Source organism: Carassius auratus, unplaced genomic scaffold (assembly GCF_003368295.1).
Source record: "Carassius auratus strain Wakin unplaced genomic scaffold, ASM336829v1 scaf_tig00215808, whole genome shotgun sequence".
Taxonomy (NCBI): domain Eukaryota; kingdom Metazoa; phylum Chordata; class Actinopteri; order Cypriniformes; family Cyprinidae; genus Carassius; species Carassius auratus.
Genome location: NW_020528251.1, coordinates 246965 through 262914, shown reverse-complemented (window position 1 = coordinate 262914; position 15950 = coordinate 246965). Strand labels below are relative to the sequence as shown.

Sequence of the window (15950 nt, the reverse complement as noted above, 5' to 3'; positions counted from 1 at the left end):
CGATTACCACTTGTTCAACAAATATATACACTCGTGTACATTCAAACACAATAATTGGGCATACATAGCAAACATGAGTTCAACAATTTACGCGAGTATAACATTTAAAGTCAATGCAAAGAAGAGATCAGACTATGGATCAGACGCATCCTCTCGCTGGTCTAGAGACATGATGCCCTGCGTTTGGCACGTATGCCCCATAATACTAATCTTGTTGATCGTTATAATAGTATACGTTTTATGTAAAGATACAAATCAAAACAACTCTCCTGTCGAGAAAAACACAAACGAGATCGGTATCTCTTTCTAGTTGAAGATTGTCGCAAAGCTCTCTCCATCTAGAAAATGCAAAACCAATATTGATCCTCACTTTTTCTCTCCTCTTGTCCCAAACTCTTCTTGGGTCGTTTAGTTGGCCCGTACGCTTATGTTTACGGGAGCTGTACTTGTCAACAGAACCAGCGGCAGACGGTAAACCGTAATTATGTTCCATAAATAAACACAATCCACCATAAAACGTGCAAGAAGAAGTAAATAAGGAACTGCTTGAAGCAAGCTAGTGGTTTGCTGGACGCTGGACACTACTTTCGCAATGAAAACATTAGAGATATTGTTAGTAATCAGCTGGACAAAATATATAACACTAGTGGTATTTGGATATTTATCTGCAAATATCTTACAAATTGTACCTTTAATGTTTCGGATCAAACTAAATTTAAATATTAGTAAAAGATAACACGAGTGAACACAACATGCAGTTTTTAAATGAAGGTTTTTATTATTGAGGGAAAGCTAAATCCAAAAATACAAGGCCCTGTGTGAATGTTTCCATCTTAGAAACATTGACAAGCTACGGAACATGTTATCTGTTTCTGATGCAGAAAAGCTAGTTCATGCATTCATGACCTCTAGACTGGACTTTTGTAATGCGCTTCTAGCTGGTTGTCCTGCATCTTCAATAAACAAGCTACAGGTAGGCCAAAATGCAGCAGCTAGAGTCCTTACCAGGTCAAGAAAATATGATCATATTACCCCAATTTTATAGTCCTTGCACTGGCTACCTGTTTAGTTCCGTATCAGTTACAAATGATCATTACTTACCTTTAAGGCCCTAAATGGTTTAGCTCCTGCGTACGTAACTAGCCTTCTACCACGCTACAACCCATCACGGACCCTAAGGTCACAAAACGCTGGACTTTTGGTAGTTCCTAGGATAGCAAAGTCCACTAAAGGAGGTAGAGCTTTTTGACATTTGGCTCCCAAACTCTGGAATAGCCTTCCTGATAATGTTTGGGGTTTAGACACACTCTCTCTGTTTAAATCTAGATTAAAAACACATCTCTTTTTTTTTATTTGAATAATGTATCTCTGTGTAGTTGCATCTGATCAAATGCGCATTTTTATTCATTAGCTTGGGTTAAACTAATTTTAGTTTGTTGGATCAGCAGCTATGCTAATGATGTCTCTATTTTGTGTCTGTGTTTTGCCACGGGATTTACATCACGTGGTAAGTAGGATTTACACAAGCTCCAGTCTGGACCCAGAACACCTGAGAAGAGATGATGCTGACCCTCAGAGGACCTCAGATGATGCTAACCCTGAAACAACATACAGAACTAACAAATATTGCTACAAGTGTGACTGCATCATATAATTATTATGAATTATTAATAATATTAATAATGTTCATGGTCTGGCTGACTACGTCTTGTATTAATTTTTCTAAAAATCCTGTCATACGTGCACAAACTGACAGTCACCACTTATAAGCTATTACTAAATATTGTAGAAACATAATTTTCTGTAAAGTTGCTTTGTAACGATTTGTATTGTAAAAAGCGCTATTCAAATAAACTTGAATTGAATTGAAATGAATTGATTTGAATTTGCCCCTTAAACCTAATAACTGGTTGGGCCACCCTTACAAGCGACAACTGCAATCAAGTATTTGCGATAAGTTGCAGTGAGTCGTTTACAGTGCTCTGGCGGAATTTTGGTCCACTCATCTTTGCAGAATTGTTGAAATTCAGCCACACTGGAGGGTTTTCGAGCATGAACCGCCTTTTTAAGGTCATGCCACAGCATCTCAATAGGATTCAGGCCAGGACTTTGACTAGGCCACTCCAAAGTCTTCATTTTCTTTTTCTTCAGCAATTCAGAGGTGGTTTTGCACACCAGCAGTTAAAATTTTGTCTCGTCAGTCCACAGAGTATTGAAATGACTTAATAAACATTTATAGACTGATAGATCTCAATTACTTTCTCATTTGTTTCTGGATTTCTTTGGATCTCGGCATGATCTCTAGCTTTTGAGAATCTTATGGTCTAGTTTACATTGTCAGGCAGGTCCTATTTAAGAGATTTGTTGGACACTTCTTCACACAGGGCTTATCTTTGACTAATATTTAAATTTGTTTGATGATCTGAAACATTAAAGTGTGACAAACATGCAAAAAAAAAAGAAATCCTTATTTTATAAGAAAGTCTTACAAAATGTTGTTCAACTTGAGTTCAATATTTCCCAGGACAGTAAACCATTATTATTATTATTGTTATTTTCCAGAGAAGTGTTATCTACAAATGTGCAGTCAAGACTATTCCAACTTTAAGCCTGAATGTTCAGTTCAAAGCTCATCTCCTGTTGATAGTTGGCTTCCTCTGATGGATCTGTATTCAATCTTCCACTTCTACTTAATCACTTAATGTACAGAATTCCAGCTGTGACCTGAAGATCAAGTCACATTTGATTATTTTGCTGTATTATTGCTGATGTACCCCTTGTTGTCTGGCCCACTCTGACATTTAAAATTATTACTTAATTACTGTCAAATTCCATTCTTATTTTTAATTATATATATTTGACCAAATATTCCAGTTGTTATAACCGTTACAGGTTTGGGGGCTGGCCTCTACTTTGCCTTTTATTTCTCCTTTTGTGGTTAAAATCACAACTCAGAGTGCACCCAAATCTGCATGTGAAAGTATGGGTTTTAACTGCCATCCATGAACTTACATTAAAACACACATCCAGAAATACATTTGCACCCACGCACACAGGGGCACATGGATACTCAGAATCAAAAAGGTTACACCTCAATTCGAGGTTAATCTTCCTTAGATAAGCAGTGCTTTTAGTGTCACGTTCCAATTGAAATTGCTTAGTCCCCTCAGGCTTAAATAGAGGAACTGCAATTGGCTTGCTCTTATTTGCAGTCTTCTAAGTGAACTTTAAGCTTTAAATCCTGTCTAGCAAAATAAAACATATTGAACTGAAAGTAATTTTCCTCTAAGTGGACTACATCCAGTTGTCTTAGGGAGTTCAGTGCAATTTCTTTATTTTTGCTTTCTTTTAAGTGAAACCTGATAAAAAAAAAAATTTGTAAAATTTAAATAAGAGACATATCTGAAACAACTTAATGGACTCATAAATTACATTTCCAGGTTTGGATCACAGAAGTATGGGAGACCTTAGCAAACGTTTTCCATTCCTATTAGCTTCAACTGCAAATTAACAAGACAAATTAACTATTGCCTTTCCAAGACTTTCCAAAAGAGGAAAAACACATAGACAGATGGATTATGGTTATGGCTTGCCAGCTGTATTAGAAACTGTATAAAGAAAATTTAATGCGAGGGAAATATATGAAAGACCCAAAAAACAATATATTTAGTTTGCTTATTTTTTTATTTTCATCAAAGAATAAAATAGAACTATATTACATGCTGTACATGAGCAGGCATCTATCTATCTATCAAACATTTTGTTGTTGTTGTCATTTTAGTTTTCTTGCAAGATTGCCACAAAATAAAACTTAAAGAGACATTATTACATTGCCACTGAACATCAGTCCAGCAGAATTGTGGATTAGAATTAGGCAATTACCTTTTACTGAGTGTCGCTTTCCCAAAAAAGGTGCTATATATAGGCTTACAACCTTCTGAATAGCCAGTGGACAATAATAGTGTGACACATGCTTACCATAAAAACTGTAATATTGTTCCTGTGGATCTTAAGTCACAGAGCCACTGAGAAAGTAATCTTAACACACACTGTCATGCAAAAAGATATTCCCCATCACTCCAAGGGAAATATCTGGAAGCAGAATCATCAAGATACGGTGAGGCTAAAAAAGGAATATAAAAAGTCCCATTTTCATCTTTTTTTCCCCATGTCTGAGTCGAGACGTTTGCTCTGAGATCTGGTGTGCAATTTATGCAGGAGCCACAGAGGACACTTCTGTCTTGGATGTGGACACCTCAGAGCCATCATCCACCTTCTTTCCAAAGAGCTGCATTATGCATACACGGAACTGCAAAGAAAGAGATATCAAGAATATTTAGCGAATATCTGTTTTCTCAATGTGCTCAAGGTCTGAGCTCCGTTAAAGAGCAGGGGCTTACTTGTCGGTTCATGAAGACATAAATGACGGGATTGTAGATGGTGGCACTCTTGGCAAAGTAGGCAGGCATGGCTGCTGCCAGTGGGTGGAAGGCATAGCCCGGGTTTGCAGCTGCAAAGCAGGCAAAGAACGTGTAAGGTCCCCAACAAACACAGTAGGCCAGGATCATGACGACCACCATTCTGGACACTTCCTTCTCTGCTTTCTGTGTGGACTCAGAATCCTTCTGCTGCTGGGCGACCTGTTAAAAAGAAATGACAGATGCTTAATGGCTTTTTCACAAACTGGAATACAATTTAGAAACCAGTCCCAGAGACAAACTTACAGCATGAATGGCCAACCACACGGCAATATAGCAGAGAATGATAACGGCCAAAGGGATGATACAGCAAGTGATCATCAGGACAATCATGTAGGACTGGACACCGGGGTCTTCGCTTCCACTGAAGACATCAGGGCCGCATGAGGTCTTCAAACCATGAGGCCAGAATCTGTAAGAAAATAATGGATTTTAAGATTCACATTTATACTTTTGTGGAACGTATGTGCTTGTATTACAAGACAAAGAATTTAATCATTTTATGTTGAATTACTAAGAAACACATCTACATAGCTGTCAAATGTCTTCATTTTGATCATTTAATATATTTTACCTGCTCCAGCCAAAGATGGGAGGGGCACACCAAATAGCAGACCAAACCCAGGAGAAGATGATACCACCAGATGCCCATTTAGCATCAAACTTGACATTTCCAAATGGTTTGCAGACAACCACCCATCTTTCCCAAGAGATGACAGTCAAAGACCACAGAGCAGCGATACCTATTGATTGTGTTATATGTATTAAAGTTTTTTTCTAATGCATTTATTTGCCGTTGTTATTTCACTGCGAATAGTGGTGTTTTTGGTCAGTATCTTACCGCACACAGACACAGTGAATCCCTCAAAAATACACATGGGATGTCCGAGGATAAAGTACCCAAAATACTGGTTGATGACACTGATGGTGCTGGCCAAAAGAGTCTCTCCTAGATCAGCTATAGCAAGGTTGACCAGGATCCAGTTAAGAGGGTGACGGAGCTTCTTAAATTTGGCTGTGGCCACCAGCACCAGGCCATTGGTGAAGGTTGAGGCAACGACCACAAAGAACATCCATACTGTTGCTAGGTTGTACACCCATCGAGGGGCAATGTGGTAATTGGGTCCCTCAAAGGGGTCTAGAAATTAGAAATAAATAGCAGTAATATCACCATCTTGAAAGAGTTCTTACCCAATAGCCATTACAACCAACTATCATTTTTCTAAAGCTTCTTATTCATCAGTCTGAAATTGTATAATCCTTCTGGCAGGTAAAAAAAAAAACTATGACTACCAAAGACTTCCGTCTTCTTTCTTTGCCACTGTTCAGAAACAACTTAAAGCTCAAAAAGACTTTCACATGCTTTGTCATATTAATAGAATAGCTATATTTTTCAAATTATTGTGTTTTTAAAAAATAAGACAGAAATAAGTTACTAAAGACTTACCCCTGGTGTTATTACTGTTGGTATATACAAACATTGTTTCCCTCGTCGTTTCATCTCCCTTTCGTCTGGCTGCAAAGATTGCATCACCCCACTGCTCTGCCATTTTTGGAAGTTGTAGTATAGCCCAAACCTGTAGTTAATTAGCTGTTGTAAAGGTCTGGGCCTTTGAACTTTTACTATCTGCTGTCTCTGGCCAACCCACACTGACTTTGGGCTCCTGTCAAAGGTCTTTTATAGACAAAAATAGAGGATGCCCTGGCTTACAGGGTGAAGTTTTTTTTAGGTCAAAACAGGTTTCAGGAGCAGAACAAAGACTCATTCATTCGGCTTATAGGAGGCCTAAGCTACTGCTCCGTCCTAGGATTGTTGAAGCCATCACAGGTAAACCAAAACAGTGTGCAGAGACATTTGGCATGACTGAGCCAGGAGTGATTATACAGTGACAGTGCCCATTGATGCTTCCTAAGTTTTAAGTTTAGGTCAGAGATCACTTTTGCAATTGACTCAAGCTTCTTGGGCAGAGTGTCAAGAATTACTTTTATTAAACATCCAAAAAATAATAATACTGCAAATAATTGAGACGGATGTCACTTTCTGAAACAATATAGCATTAGAATACTTTGGCTAAAAATAACAGAGTCCTTTCTGGTGCTTACTAAGTACAATTCTGCGTTTTAGGTTTTAAAAAAATGGATTTGTATAGAAAGGTTGCATTCTGTGTTTTACCATAAAAAATAAGTTAAATTTTAAAAAATAAAAGAGGATTCTATTTTTTGCATTATTACTATACATACTATACTATAAATACTATAATATTCTACAACCGCAATATTTCATGGTGTATGTGGTTCTGAGAATTTTTATATCATTAAAGAAGCTTTAATTTCAAAATTTCAGGCCATTTCTAAACAGAAGGTTCACCTAAGTTCAATAAGTCCAAATGTTAAAATGACTGCACAACTTTACTAAAGACTTCACGGAGTATATTTATATCATTGCCATTGTAAACACTGTGCCATACAGTTCTGACTTAACAACACTTAATCTTTACTCTCGCATGCCAATTTAAAACAAATTCAATTTCAATTGTAAACATTATGTTATGTGCAGGGTAACTATAAGTCAGACATCTAAGTTAAAGTCCAAGTTCCAAATCAGCTTACTGGGACAACTGGGGTACCTTGGTACCCTCCACAAGGGATCTTAATTAGTATTGACAAGGATGCAGCCCTAACCTTCCTAATCCCAATGGATTGATGGTTCAATTTAGGGAAAGCAGGGTTTATCTGAAAATCTTGATGAGGTCAGTTTTAATCTCTCCCTTTTTCTGACCATAGACGTTTTCTTTCTTTCAGTCATCTGCTCTGCTTCTACTTCTATTGTTGCAAAGTGAAGCCGGAGGAAATGTTAGAACGTGAACAGACCAAACCAGGATGGAATGGAGCCAACACGAAGACAATATAACAGTCTGTAAACCTTTTTTGTTTGTTTGTTTATTTCCTTGTTTTTGGCAAATAAGAAATTGCTGAGAGTTGTCAGGTATTTGTTCAGTATGATCTTTTACACTTTCTTTTAAAGTGGACTTAATGAAATTAATATATGCTTTGGTGGGATTGAAAATCATTGTGATGTTTTGTTGCTATTGCAATGTAAAATCAGAGATATTCAGTGATGTAGTTGAAAAGGATGTTTTTCAGAAACGGATGGATCAGAGAGTATCATGGGGCAGGACTCAGTCAGTCGTATGTCTGGAATTCCGCTAGTTCTGAACTATTCGTGATTGGCAAAAGTTCACTACTAGCAGAACTCAGATATACAACTGAATTCTCAACGAAAGCTCAAGATTAGCAGTTTGGTCTCATATGGCCTGCCATTGGACAGCTGCTATATTCACGGTATATAGTTCTGAATGTGTATTTAAAAAAAAAACATTTAAATGAAATTAATCCATATAAGTGATGTTAATCTAACAAGGGCAAAACTTTGCTTTCACTGCTCATTGTTTCTCTAACATCATTTGTGGTTTAATTTCTAGATGAACTAAGTTGTTCTTGTTCTTGATGTGATTGTGTTAGGCTGGATTGAATATGACAAGAGCTCACTTCATATTCTTTCTTTGCACTTTTCTCTTGATTTGGAAGTTATCTACTTATTGGATGAAGTACATGAAGTTAAGGTGAGTAAGCATGCATACATAAATCTACAGTGCCTGGGAGAGGACATGGTCGGTTTACTTTGTCGTTGCCATGAGATATTAATTCGTAGGAACGCCATATTATGTCATGACGTAACGAGATGTTATGTTGAGGGAACATGTTTTTCTCGTGGGCATGAGTTTAATTCATAAACAAACCTGCATGACCATAGCAACCCGGGATTATCAGAGATGTATTCATTAATATTTTATTTTCAATTTAAAATGTATTATATTATTATATAAAATATTTTATTATTAAATTATTATATTAACCATATGCTTTGGCTACCACACTTTATTACTTGCCAGTGGCGGTGCTATAGGCGGGTCTTGACGGGGCTATAGCCCCATCAGAAACCCCCACCCCAAGGATTTCCTAATAAATTATAAATAAACTCATAATAAATTATGTTCCTGTTTTTTATGTCACTTTCATTAACATTATATAATAATAATTAAAAAAAACATTTAAAACCTAAAAAAAAGGGAAAAGGAAAAGCCTATTATGGAAGAGGTCTCAGGCAAACAACACATAAACTGTGCAAGAGTTATGTCGGAGAACATCAGTCAATTCATTCTAGAGAAAGTGGAAAAAAAAACACTGACAGAGCTTTCTAAAGCTGTGTTAATAAATAATATTCTCTGAGACAATGAGACAAAAGACAAAATTACTTCAACAAATTCTGATAACGGTATATAACTGTATTAAATTATTTTCTTAAAATTCCTCTTGTGTCCTGTATAGTGCAAAACATGAGAATCTACATATTGTTAAAGAGGTTGTTTTTGAAAATTTGTGCATGAAATAAAGCTGCTCTTAATTTTCATTGATGACTGCAGTGTTAATAAATTTTTATTATAGGCCTATAGTTAACTGCTTAAATTAATAGACCTGTTAATACATACAATAATTGGAAATGCTAAATCCTCTTAATATTGCTGATTCTTTATGCTTTTGACAATATCTCTGGCTATTGTCTACGCATGATACGACGCGACTTAGTATCATACATCAGAGATGTAGTCATTAATATTTCATTTGAAAAGATTCCAGTAAGCATAATCAAAGCTTGATCTGCATGTCGAGCATTTACAGTAGACTAATATTTACAAAAGTATTAAAAATAATTAAATAAAAAAAAGAATATAAAATGTAACCAATAATAATCTAATAATAATAATAATATTAAGGGGAAAAGACTTTATCGGTTATCGGATTTACAAGATTGTAGGATGGATAAAAAAAAAGTCTTTATTCATGATAAACTTAATTTGAATGCTGACTATAACACATAAGTCCAGTAGCCAAGGTACATGGTTAATATAATATTTTAATAATGAAATATTTTCTATAATAAATAATAATTTTGTGATTCAAAAAAAATATATATAAATGATTAAATCTCTGATAATCACGGGTTGCTATGGTTTGTTTACGCATTCAACTCATGGCCACAAGAAAAATATGTTGTTCCCTCAAGATAAGAAGTTTTGGGCATGAGAAATGGATGTCATTTCCTCAACATAGCATCTCGAGGCCACGGCATAAGGATGTGGTTACCTGGACAAAATGATCTCGTGGCCACGACATAACATGACGCTCCCACGAGTTAATATGACGTTCCCACAAATTAATATCTAGTGGCCACGACATATTATCTCATTCCCACGAGTTATTATGCCATGGCCACAACAAAACTAAGTGAACTGACCATGTCTTGTACCGGGCACCATACAAATCAAATATCCGTATATAAATATAAATATTAGTGTAAAACAGTTTTGCACACTAGTTATTATACTCTGTTTAACTTTGTGTTTCAGACCATCCTTGGAGTGTTTACTCCATTAATTATAACTGAAGGACTACGGACTTAATTACAACCAGACATATGAGATACTTCTCCGTTTTTATGTTTTAGTTGTGGTCAAATGGTGTGTTTGAGGAAGAAATAAGAGCAATGTGACATATTTAATATACAAACTATTGTATTGTATGTCAATAACTGCTACATTTAACAACACATTCTTTATTTCTTTAAATGTATTGTACATTTGTATTGATATTAATGATTTTCTACTCATTCTACCACTTCAGTAAGCCAAGTTACAAAAAAAAAAATGTTGACATTAAAATCAAAAATCCCTATTGTGTCTATGTTTATTATTTACAATCATTGTAACACTGTTTTTCACATTCCAAAGTCGTTCTGTCCACAGGAGGAGGTTACATTAAGAGTGGGTTTATTTCTCTGGTGCAACAGAGGAGACCTGGGTGACCTGAGATGAAGAAGAAGCCTCATCTTCCTCAATATTTTTGCCACAGACCATCTTCATCATGCAGGACCGGAACTGGGTTTCAAAAGAAAAGAGCAGAACATGTTACTTGAAGTGAGTAGTTATGCCATGTGAACATGGCACTTGGTACTGTATCCCTGTAGGGACAAACATAAAAAATACTGCATATGTCCACATAGCACATAATACTATACCTGTTTGTTCATTAAGACATAGATGACAGGATTGTACACTGTAGAGGATTTAGAAAGGCAGGATGGTATGGTAGCCATTCTCAGATCAAAAGCTTCACCACGGTGGAAAACTATCCAGAGAGAAAAGCTAGCATATGGTGCCCAGCATAACAAGAAGCCGAAAACCATCACCACCACCATCTTTGTCACCTCCCTCTCTGCCTTCTGGGTCGAAGCAGAATCTGCTTGAGCTTTGGCTGCCTGGTAGGACAAACATGGGATTATAGAGCACCTGGCAACATGAGCAACACTGTAATAATATACATATACTGTCTCCATCTAGTGGACACGAGCAATGTGTATCCTAAAGCATTAAAGAGTGCGGCAGAGGAATGAATGAAAGACATGTATAATTTATTCATGTAAAAATACATAATGAATGGTATTTTATCAGTATTTAAATGTTAATATGAATCTCACCTTTATAAAAACAACAAAGTGTGTTCATTTTATGATCTGAGTGTTCAGAAGGTTTTCAGATCAAAATAAAGAACAGAAAATAATATGGTTTTGTGGTTTTAATATTTATTTAAATTATTTATTTTTGTATTTTTATACAACACTGTTGTTCTATAAAATTCCTCTTCCGTTTACCCAAACTTTTAGTCTTTTCTTAAAACACTGACATTTTACAAAAATTCTGGGGCAGCTTTCAATGGGAAATACAAATTGTACTCACCAATTTGAGTGTAATGAGCAGTTGACCATAACAGAACACGATGGTGCTAAAAGGAACTGCAAAGCAGAAGCCGAATAAAAACATGACATAGGATTCGTTGTTGTATTTGTTGTTAGTGGTATACCAGTCGGGTCCACAGGAGCACTGCAAACCTTCAGGTATGTACCTGTAAAAGAGATCTCATTGAGACTGATGGGATAGACACAATTAATTTATAATTCATTCCACACACTTGAATTATAATCAGAGGATTTCACTTCTGGACTTCAACTAGCTGTTTAGAAATGGAGCAAAAAGGTGCTAGGTATTTTTTTTCTTTCTTCAGGTTCAGAGGAAGATGGCACTGTGGCTTTATTCAATGTAGTATGAGCACTGGGACTTACCGGCTCCAGCCAAACAGCGGAGGGAGTGAAGCTGCCAATGCACTAATCCAAGGAAGTATGCAACCAGCTATGGCATGAGGGGTTTTGAAGGTAAAGTTCCCAAGGGGTTTGCAAATGACCAGCCACCTTTCCAATGCCACTACAGCAAGAGACCACAAACTCACCATTCCTGCAACAACAAAGAAAAAAAAAACAGTTTATTGAATCCATGAACTACAATTAACTACAACAAGCTAACACAGAAACTTGAAAATAATGTGGATGCATGTTGCATTTTACCTCCAAGTGTTGCAAGGAAGCCCTCAATTTTACATGCTGTCGCCCCGAAGATGAAGTATCTATTAACGAACGAGTAGAACGACAATGGGGATGCAAAAATGGCCACAAACAGGTTGGCAATGGCGAGGTTCACAAGAATATAGTTAAGGTGCGATCTGAGTTTCTTGAATTGAATTGTGCAAACAATGGTAAGGATGTTGATCGAAGTCCCTCCGACGAAAATAAAAAACATAAAGAGAGCCATGGCTATGAATACGCCTTGGTTTCCCAGGTGGTCTTGGGGGACCAGAAAAGGGCTGTAAGCTGAGATGTTGTTGATATCTAAAGGGATGGGGATGTAGAAGTCTTCTTGAAACTCTGGTACTGGTACTTTCTTCATCTTGTTTGAAACTGCCAACCACTCCACCAAGAACGCTGTAACACCCTGAAGCTTAAATAAATAGTATTATTTCCTTCGCATATCACTGTAGCATCGCAAAAAAATAGTCTAACCCGTATCACTGTGAATTCTCTCTTAGCTGATCACTAAATGAAGCCTCCCTCAAACTATACCAAGTGATCCTTCTTTTATAAGGATTCAAAAGATATCATTTTGCTCCTCCCAAATGGCTTTAATGGAAGGATTTGTGTTTTGTTATCATCTACCATCTTGTGCACGCACACACAAAACTAAATCTGTGTATTGCAAAACACACGATTCACCTAATCTCATTTCCAACACCAAAACCTGGCTAATTCGGATCATCCCTTTCACCCTGCAATGTGTTTCTGTGTTAGCGGTGGCAGTTAATCTGCTGCACAGTGCAGATAATTCGGCTAATCACTTGCAGTTAACTCCTCTTTAATCTGCTTCCCATCGTATTATCTCCAGCTCTGAGCCTGGAATCACAGCCTTTGTGAAGAGCCTTAAATATCTGACAGCTGAAATGTCCTTGGTGCAACTGTCCACTATTCAATCTAGTATAATTTGAGACTGCAGTGCAGGATTGACTGCTTGTGCAACTGGCATTAAAAAAGCAAAAACTTGCACACAATCAGTCAGAAAGAAGGAATTAGTCAAGCAGGCACAGTCATATTGTGTCATCCTGTGATATGGAAAGAGTGGAATTTGAATTAAATTCTTCTGGCTCAAAATACTCCTCTGAGATACAGTAATCGCTCCCAGAAAAGTAAACAGTGGATTTCCCATACAAAAAGGGACAAATATTCAACACCAGTACTTACTTACCTGTACTGTACTTAATGTGGTATTATATGTTAAACTTTACTCATTATGTCTCAATATTGCATGAAAGTTTTCTGGGAAGTATTTAGGACCTTGGAAACTTTGCACAAGAGTAACAGTAACTATGAAAGAAAGAAAGAAAGAAAGAAAGAAAGAAAGAAAGAAAGAAAGATTTTGGGATGGTTATAAGGAGTATTAGCACACAAAATGTAATTATCAAAATGATCATAATCTTTTTCACTTTCATCATCAAATCACTGCAGATGAGCCTTTTCTCTCCACGTTACATCACCTTCTGTGGCCAAAACTCTGTCCCTCCTTCTTTTTCTGTTTTAATCTATGGTTTTCCTCAATTGTTTGACCCATATGTTGAGCTGTTTAGTGGCTTAGGACTAATTTTTGGACTTGTGCTAAGGCTCTTAACTACCACAGACATTGTGGACCAGTTAAGAGGGGTGCCTGAGGTAAAGACACCTGTAAGTGCGTCACATAGTTATCTCCGGCATGTTAACCTGCTTCAGAGCAGAGATTGTGTCTGTATGTCTGCAGCCAGTTCATGCAGTCCTATATTTACCAGTCTTAGTGATTAACATAAACAACTGAATGTACAATAACAAATGCAGAAGCAAAAACACACAAAAATTTGAAGATTTGTTGTAATATTGTTCTGAATACTGGCTTGTATAGTGTAAGTTTCAGAGTATCTGATGTAATACAAATCTGTTAATTATTATATAATTTATGTAAAGGTTATTAAGGAAAATTATGAGTGATCAAAAAGTGCAAGTACCAAGTAAATAACTTCAAGTCAGGAAAGAAGTTGAAAACTGTTCTGCAATAAAACTGTTATGCATATCAGCTTACAGTAAAACAGAGCATTTAAAATAACAAGTTTAATTTTTATGAAATGCAAGAACTTTAATTAATGTAAATAAAGATAGTATAAATTGTTACGCACTTGCATATAATAACCATGAATGGGTTTGTAAAAATGAAATTGACTGAGGTTTACACAGCTGGGCTTAAAAATAGACATCCTGTATCTGACTGTGTGCCAAAGCACATTGCATGATGCCTTGATATGTTTAATCAACATAAATACCAGTACTTCATTTCACTGTTCTGGTATTTTACAAGCGCCATAATATATGTGCAAACTAAAACAGATATTTGATAACACTTTACATAAATGTCTCATTTGTAGGACTGGTCTATTTTGCAATATTTTGATTTTTCTAGAATGTTTGACAGATTCTCGATTTAAAATATATATTTTAACTAATCAACTTAAAAATGTTAATACAACATGATTCAAGTTACCTTTTCTTTATTAACACTAGTTCAGGAAAATTCTATTTCAAGTGCAACACACATGAAGTTGTCAACATGATGTAAATATTAAACAAAACACTTGTAAAATATCTTTGCAGAAAACATGCAACAACTACAAGTACTTATTGTACAAACTGGTCTTATACATATTATTTTTTAGAAATAATACAAGGGAAATTATTTTGGAAAATCTCAAAGAAAAGTCAAGGTAATTAAAATACAAAATGACTGAAGGTAGCTATAACACCAGTAGACTTTTATTAACTATAAAAGTTCTTTGAAAACAACAGCAGCTTTCAGCCATGATGCAAACATGAAATATCAGACATACAGTAGTAGTTCTTCACAGGTTTTTTATTCGATCGTGCTGCTTTTCCATTGTTTTTTATGTAAACATGGATGTGTTGCGCTTGCGTCTCTTACAGTGTGTCATGCATGAAAGAACACGCAAATAAAAACACGGAGCTCAAGTTAAAAGAAGTACACTCCCATCTTCTTGCATGTTTTCTGCCCACGTCGCATCTTTGTAAAAACAAAAGCGCTGTGTGAATGACGCTCAGGGCTAAATTTATGGTCCTTCTCCGAGCGGTTAATCACGTGCAGGTGTTTGTTCTTTTCTCTTTACTGTTATCACCGGCATATTGTCAAAGTGTCTAATTCTAACTTTTGGTAATATTTTATTCAAAACATCGATTTCTAAATAATTTAATAGTGGCAAAAAAATAAATTCTAATTAATCTATTAAAACTTGTTAACATAATTTAACTAACAACAAACAATACTTATACAGAATATATTAATGTTGAAAAGTAGATGATTACAATAATTCAAATTATTAGTAAAAAACATTATCATTAAGCTGTTGATTATATATTAAATATTGACTGAAATCATCTTTCTTAGATTATGATTTGTCCTGTTGCGGTTAGACAGATTTGGCTCTACTATGATCAGACTTCTATGACATAACACACATGTAGACTGATAATAAAATACGCATCTTGACAAACATAGAATTTTCCATTTCTTGTGTAATGGATTTTAGTGAAATGGATCAGGTCAAAGACTGAAGGGTCAGAGAGATTACGTTGAAAATGCACCAAGTCCGGAAGAGGGAGGAGTCTGCTACAAAGCCAATGATCACAAACCTCTTTATAAGACATCTGAGACATAGCTGCAGTTCCAATGCAACCTTAAGAAATGCAAACAGAATGTAAAGGTATTACAACATGGTTGTGCCTATTTTTTATCCTTGAACAAAATAAAAACATTAATGAAAACCAGCAGAAACAATATAAGCTATGTTGTTGGTAGATGTAATTAAATATTATGCTTTTTTTGCACTAAATTAAAAAGTATTTTGGTGAAAAGTCTAAATATTTTTTAAAGTATCATTAAT

At 35.8% G+C, this 15950-nt stretch overlaps 2 protein-coding genes and 1 long non-coding RNA gene across 3 annotated transcripts; 1 reads left to right on the top strand and 2 right to left on the bottom strand.

The window, feature by feature from the left end:
- Nucleotides 1–3698: 3698 nt before the first annotated feature.
- On the bottom strand, nucleotides 3699–6115 carry LOC113095912 (red-sensitive opsin-like). Its single transcript, XM_026261244.1, has 6 exons — nucleotides 5926–6115; nucleotides 5320–5616; nucleotides 5053–5221; nucleotides 4725–4890; nucleotides 4401–4640; nucleotides 3699–4309 (listed from the first exon to the last, which is right to left on the bottom strand). Exons 1-6 carry the CDS (start codon nucleotides 6026–6028, stop codon nucleotides 4211–4213), a joined length of 1074 nt encoding a protein of 357 aa, XP_026117029.1. The 5' UTR covers nucleotides 6029–6115; the 3' UTR covers nucleotides 3699–4210.
- Nucleotides 6116–7297: 1182 nt separating this feature from the next.
- LOC113095900 (uncharacterized) lies at nucleotides 7298–10062 on the top strand. The gene is made up of 3 exons (XR_003288422.1): nucleotides 7298–7820; nucleotides 8067–8101; nucleotides 9947–10062. It is a non-coding gene; the product is annotated as an uncharacterized LOC113095900 (long non-coding RNA).
- A 40-nt stretch (nucleotides 10063–10102) lies between these two features.
- Nucleotides 10103–12603, bottom strand: LOC113095899 (blue-sensitive opsin-like). The gene is made up of 5 exons (XM_026261223.1): nucleotides 11995–12603; nucleotides 11716–11884; nucleotides 11333–11498; nucleotides 10615–10854; nucleotides 10103–10474 (listed from the first exon to the last, which is right to left on the bottom strand). Exons 1-5 carry the CDS (start codon nucleotides 12371–12373, stop codon nucleotides 10367–10369), a joined length of 1062 nt encoding a protein of 353 aa, XP_026117008.1. The 5' UTR covers nucleotides 12374–12603; the 3' UTR covers nucleotides 10103–10366.
- Between the last annotated feature and the right edge of the window lie 3347 nt (nucleotides 12604–15950).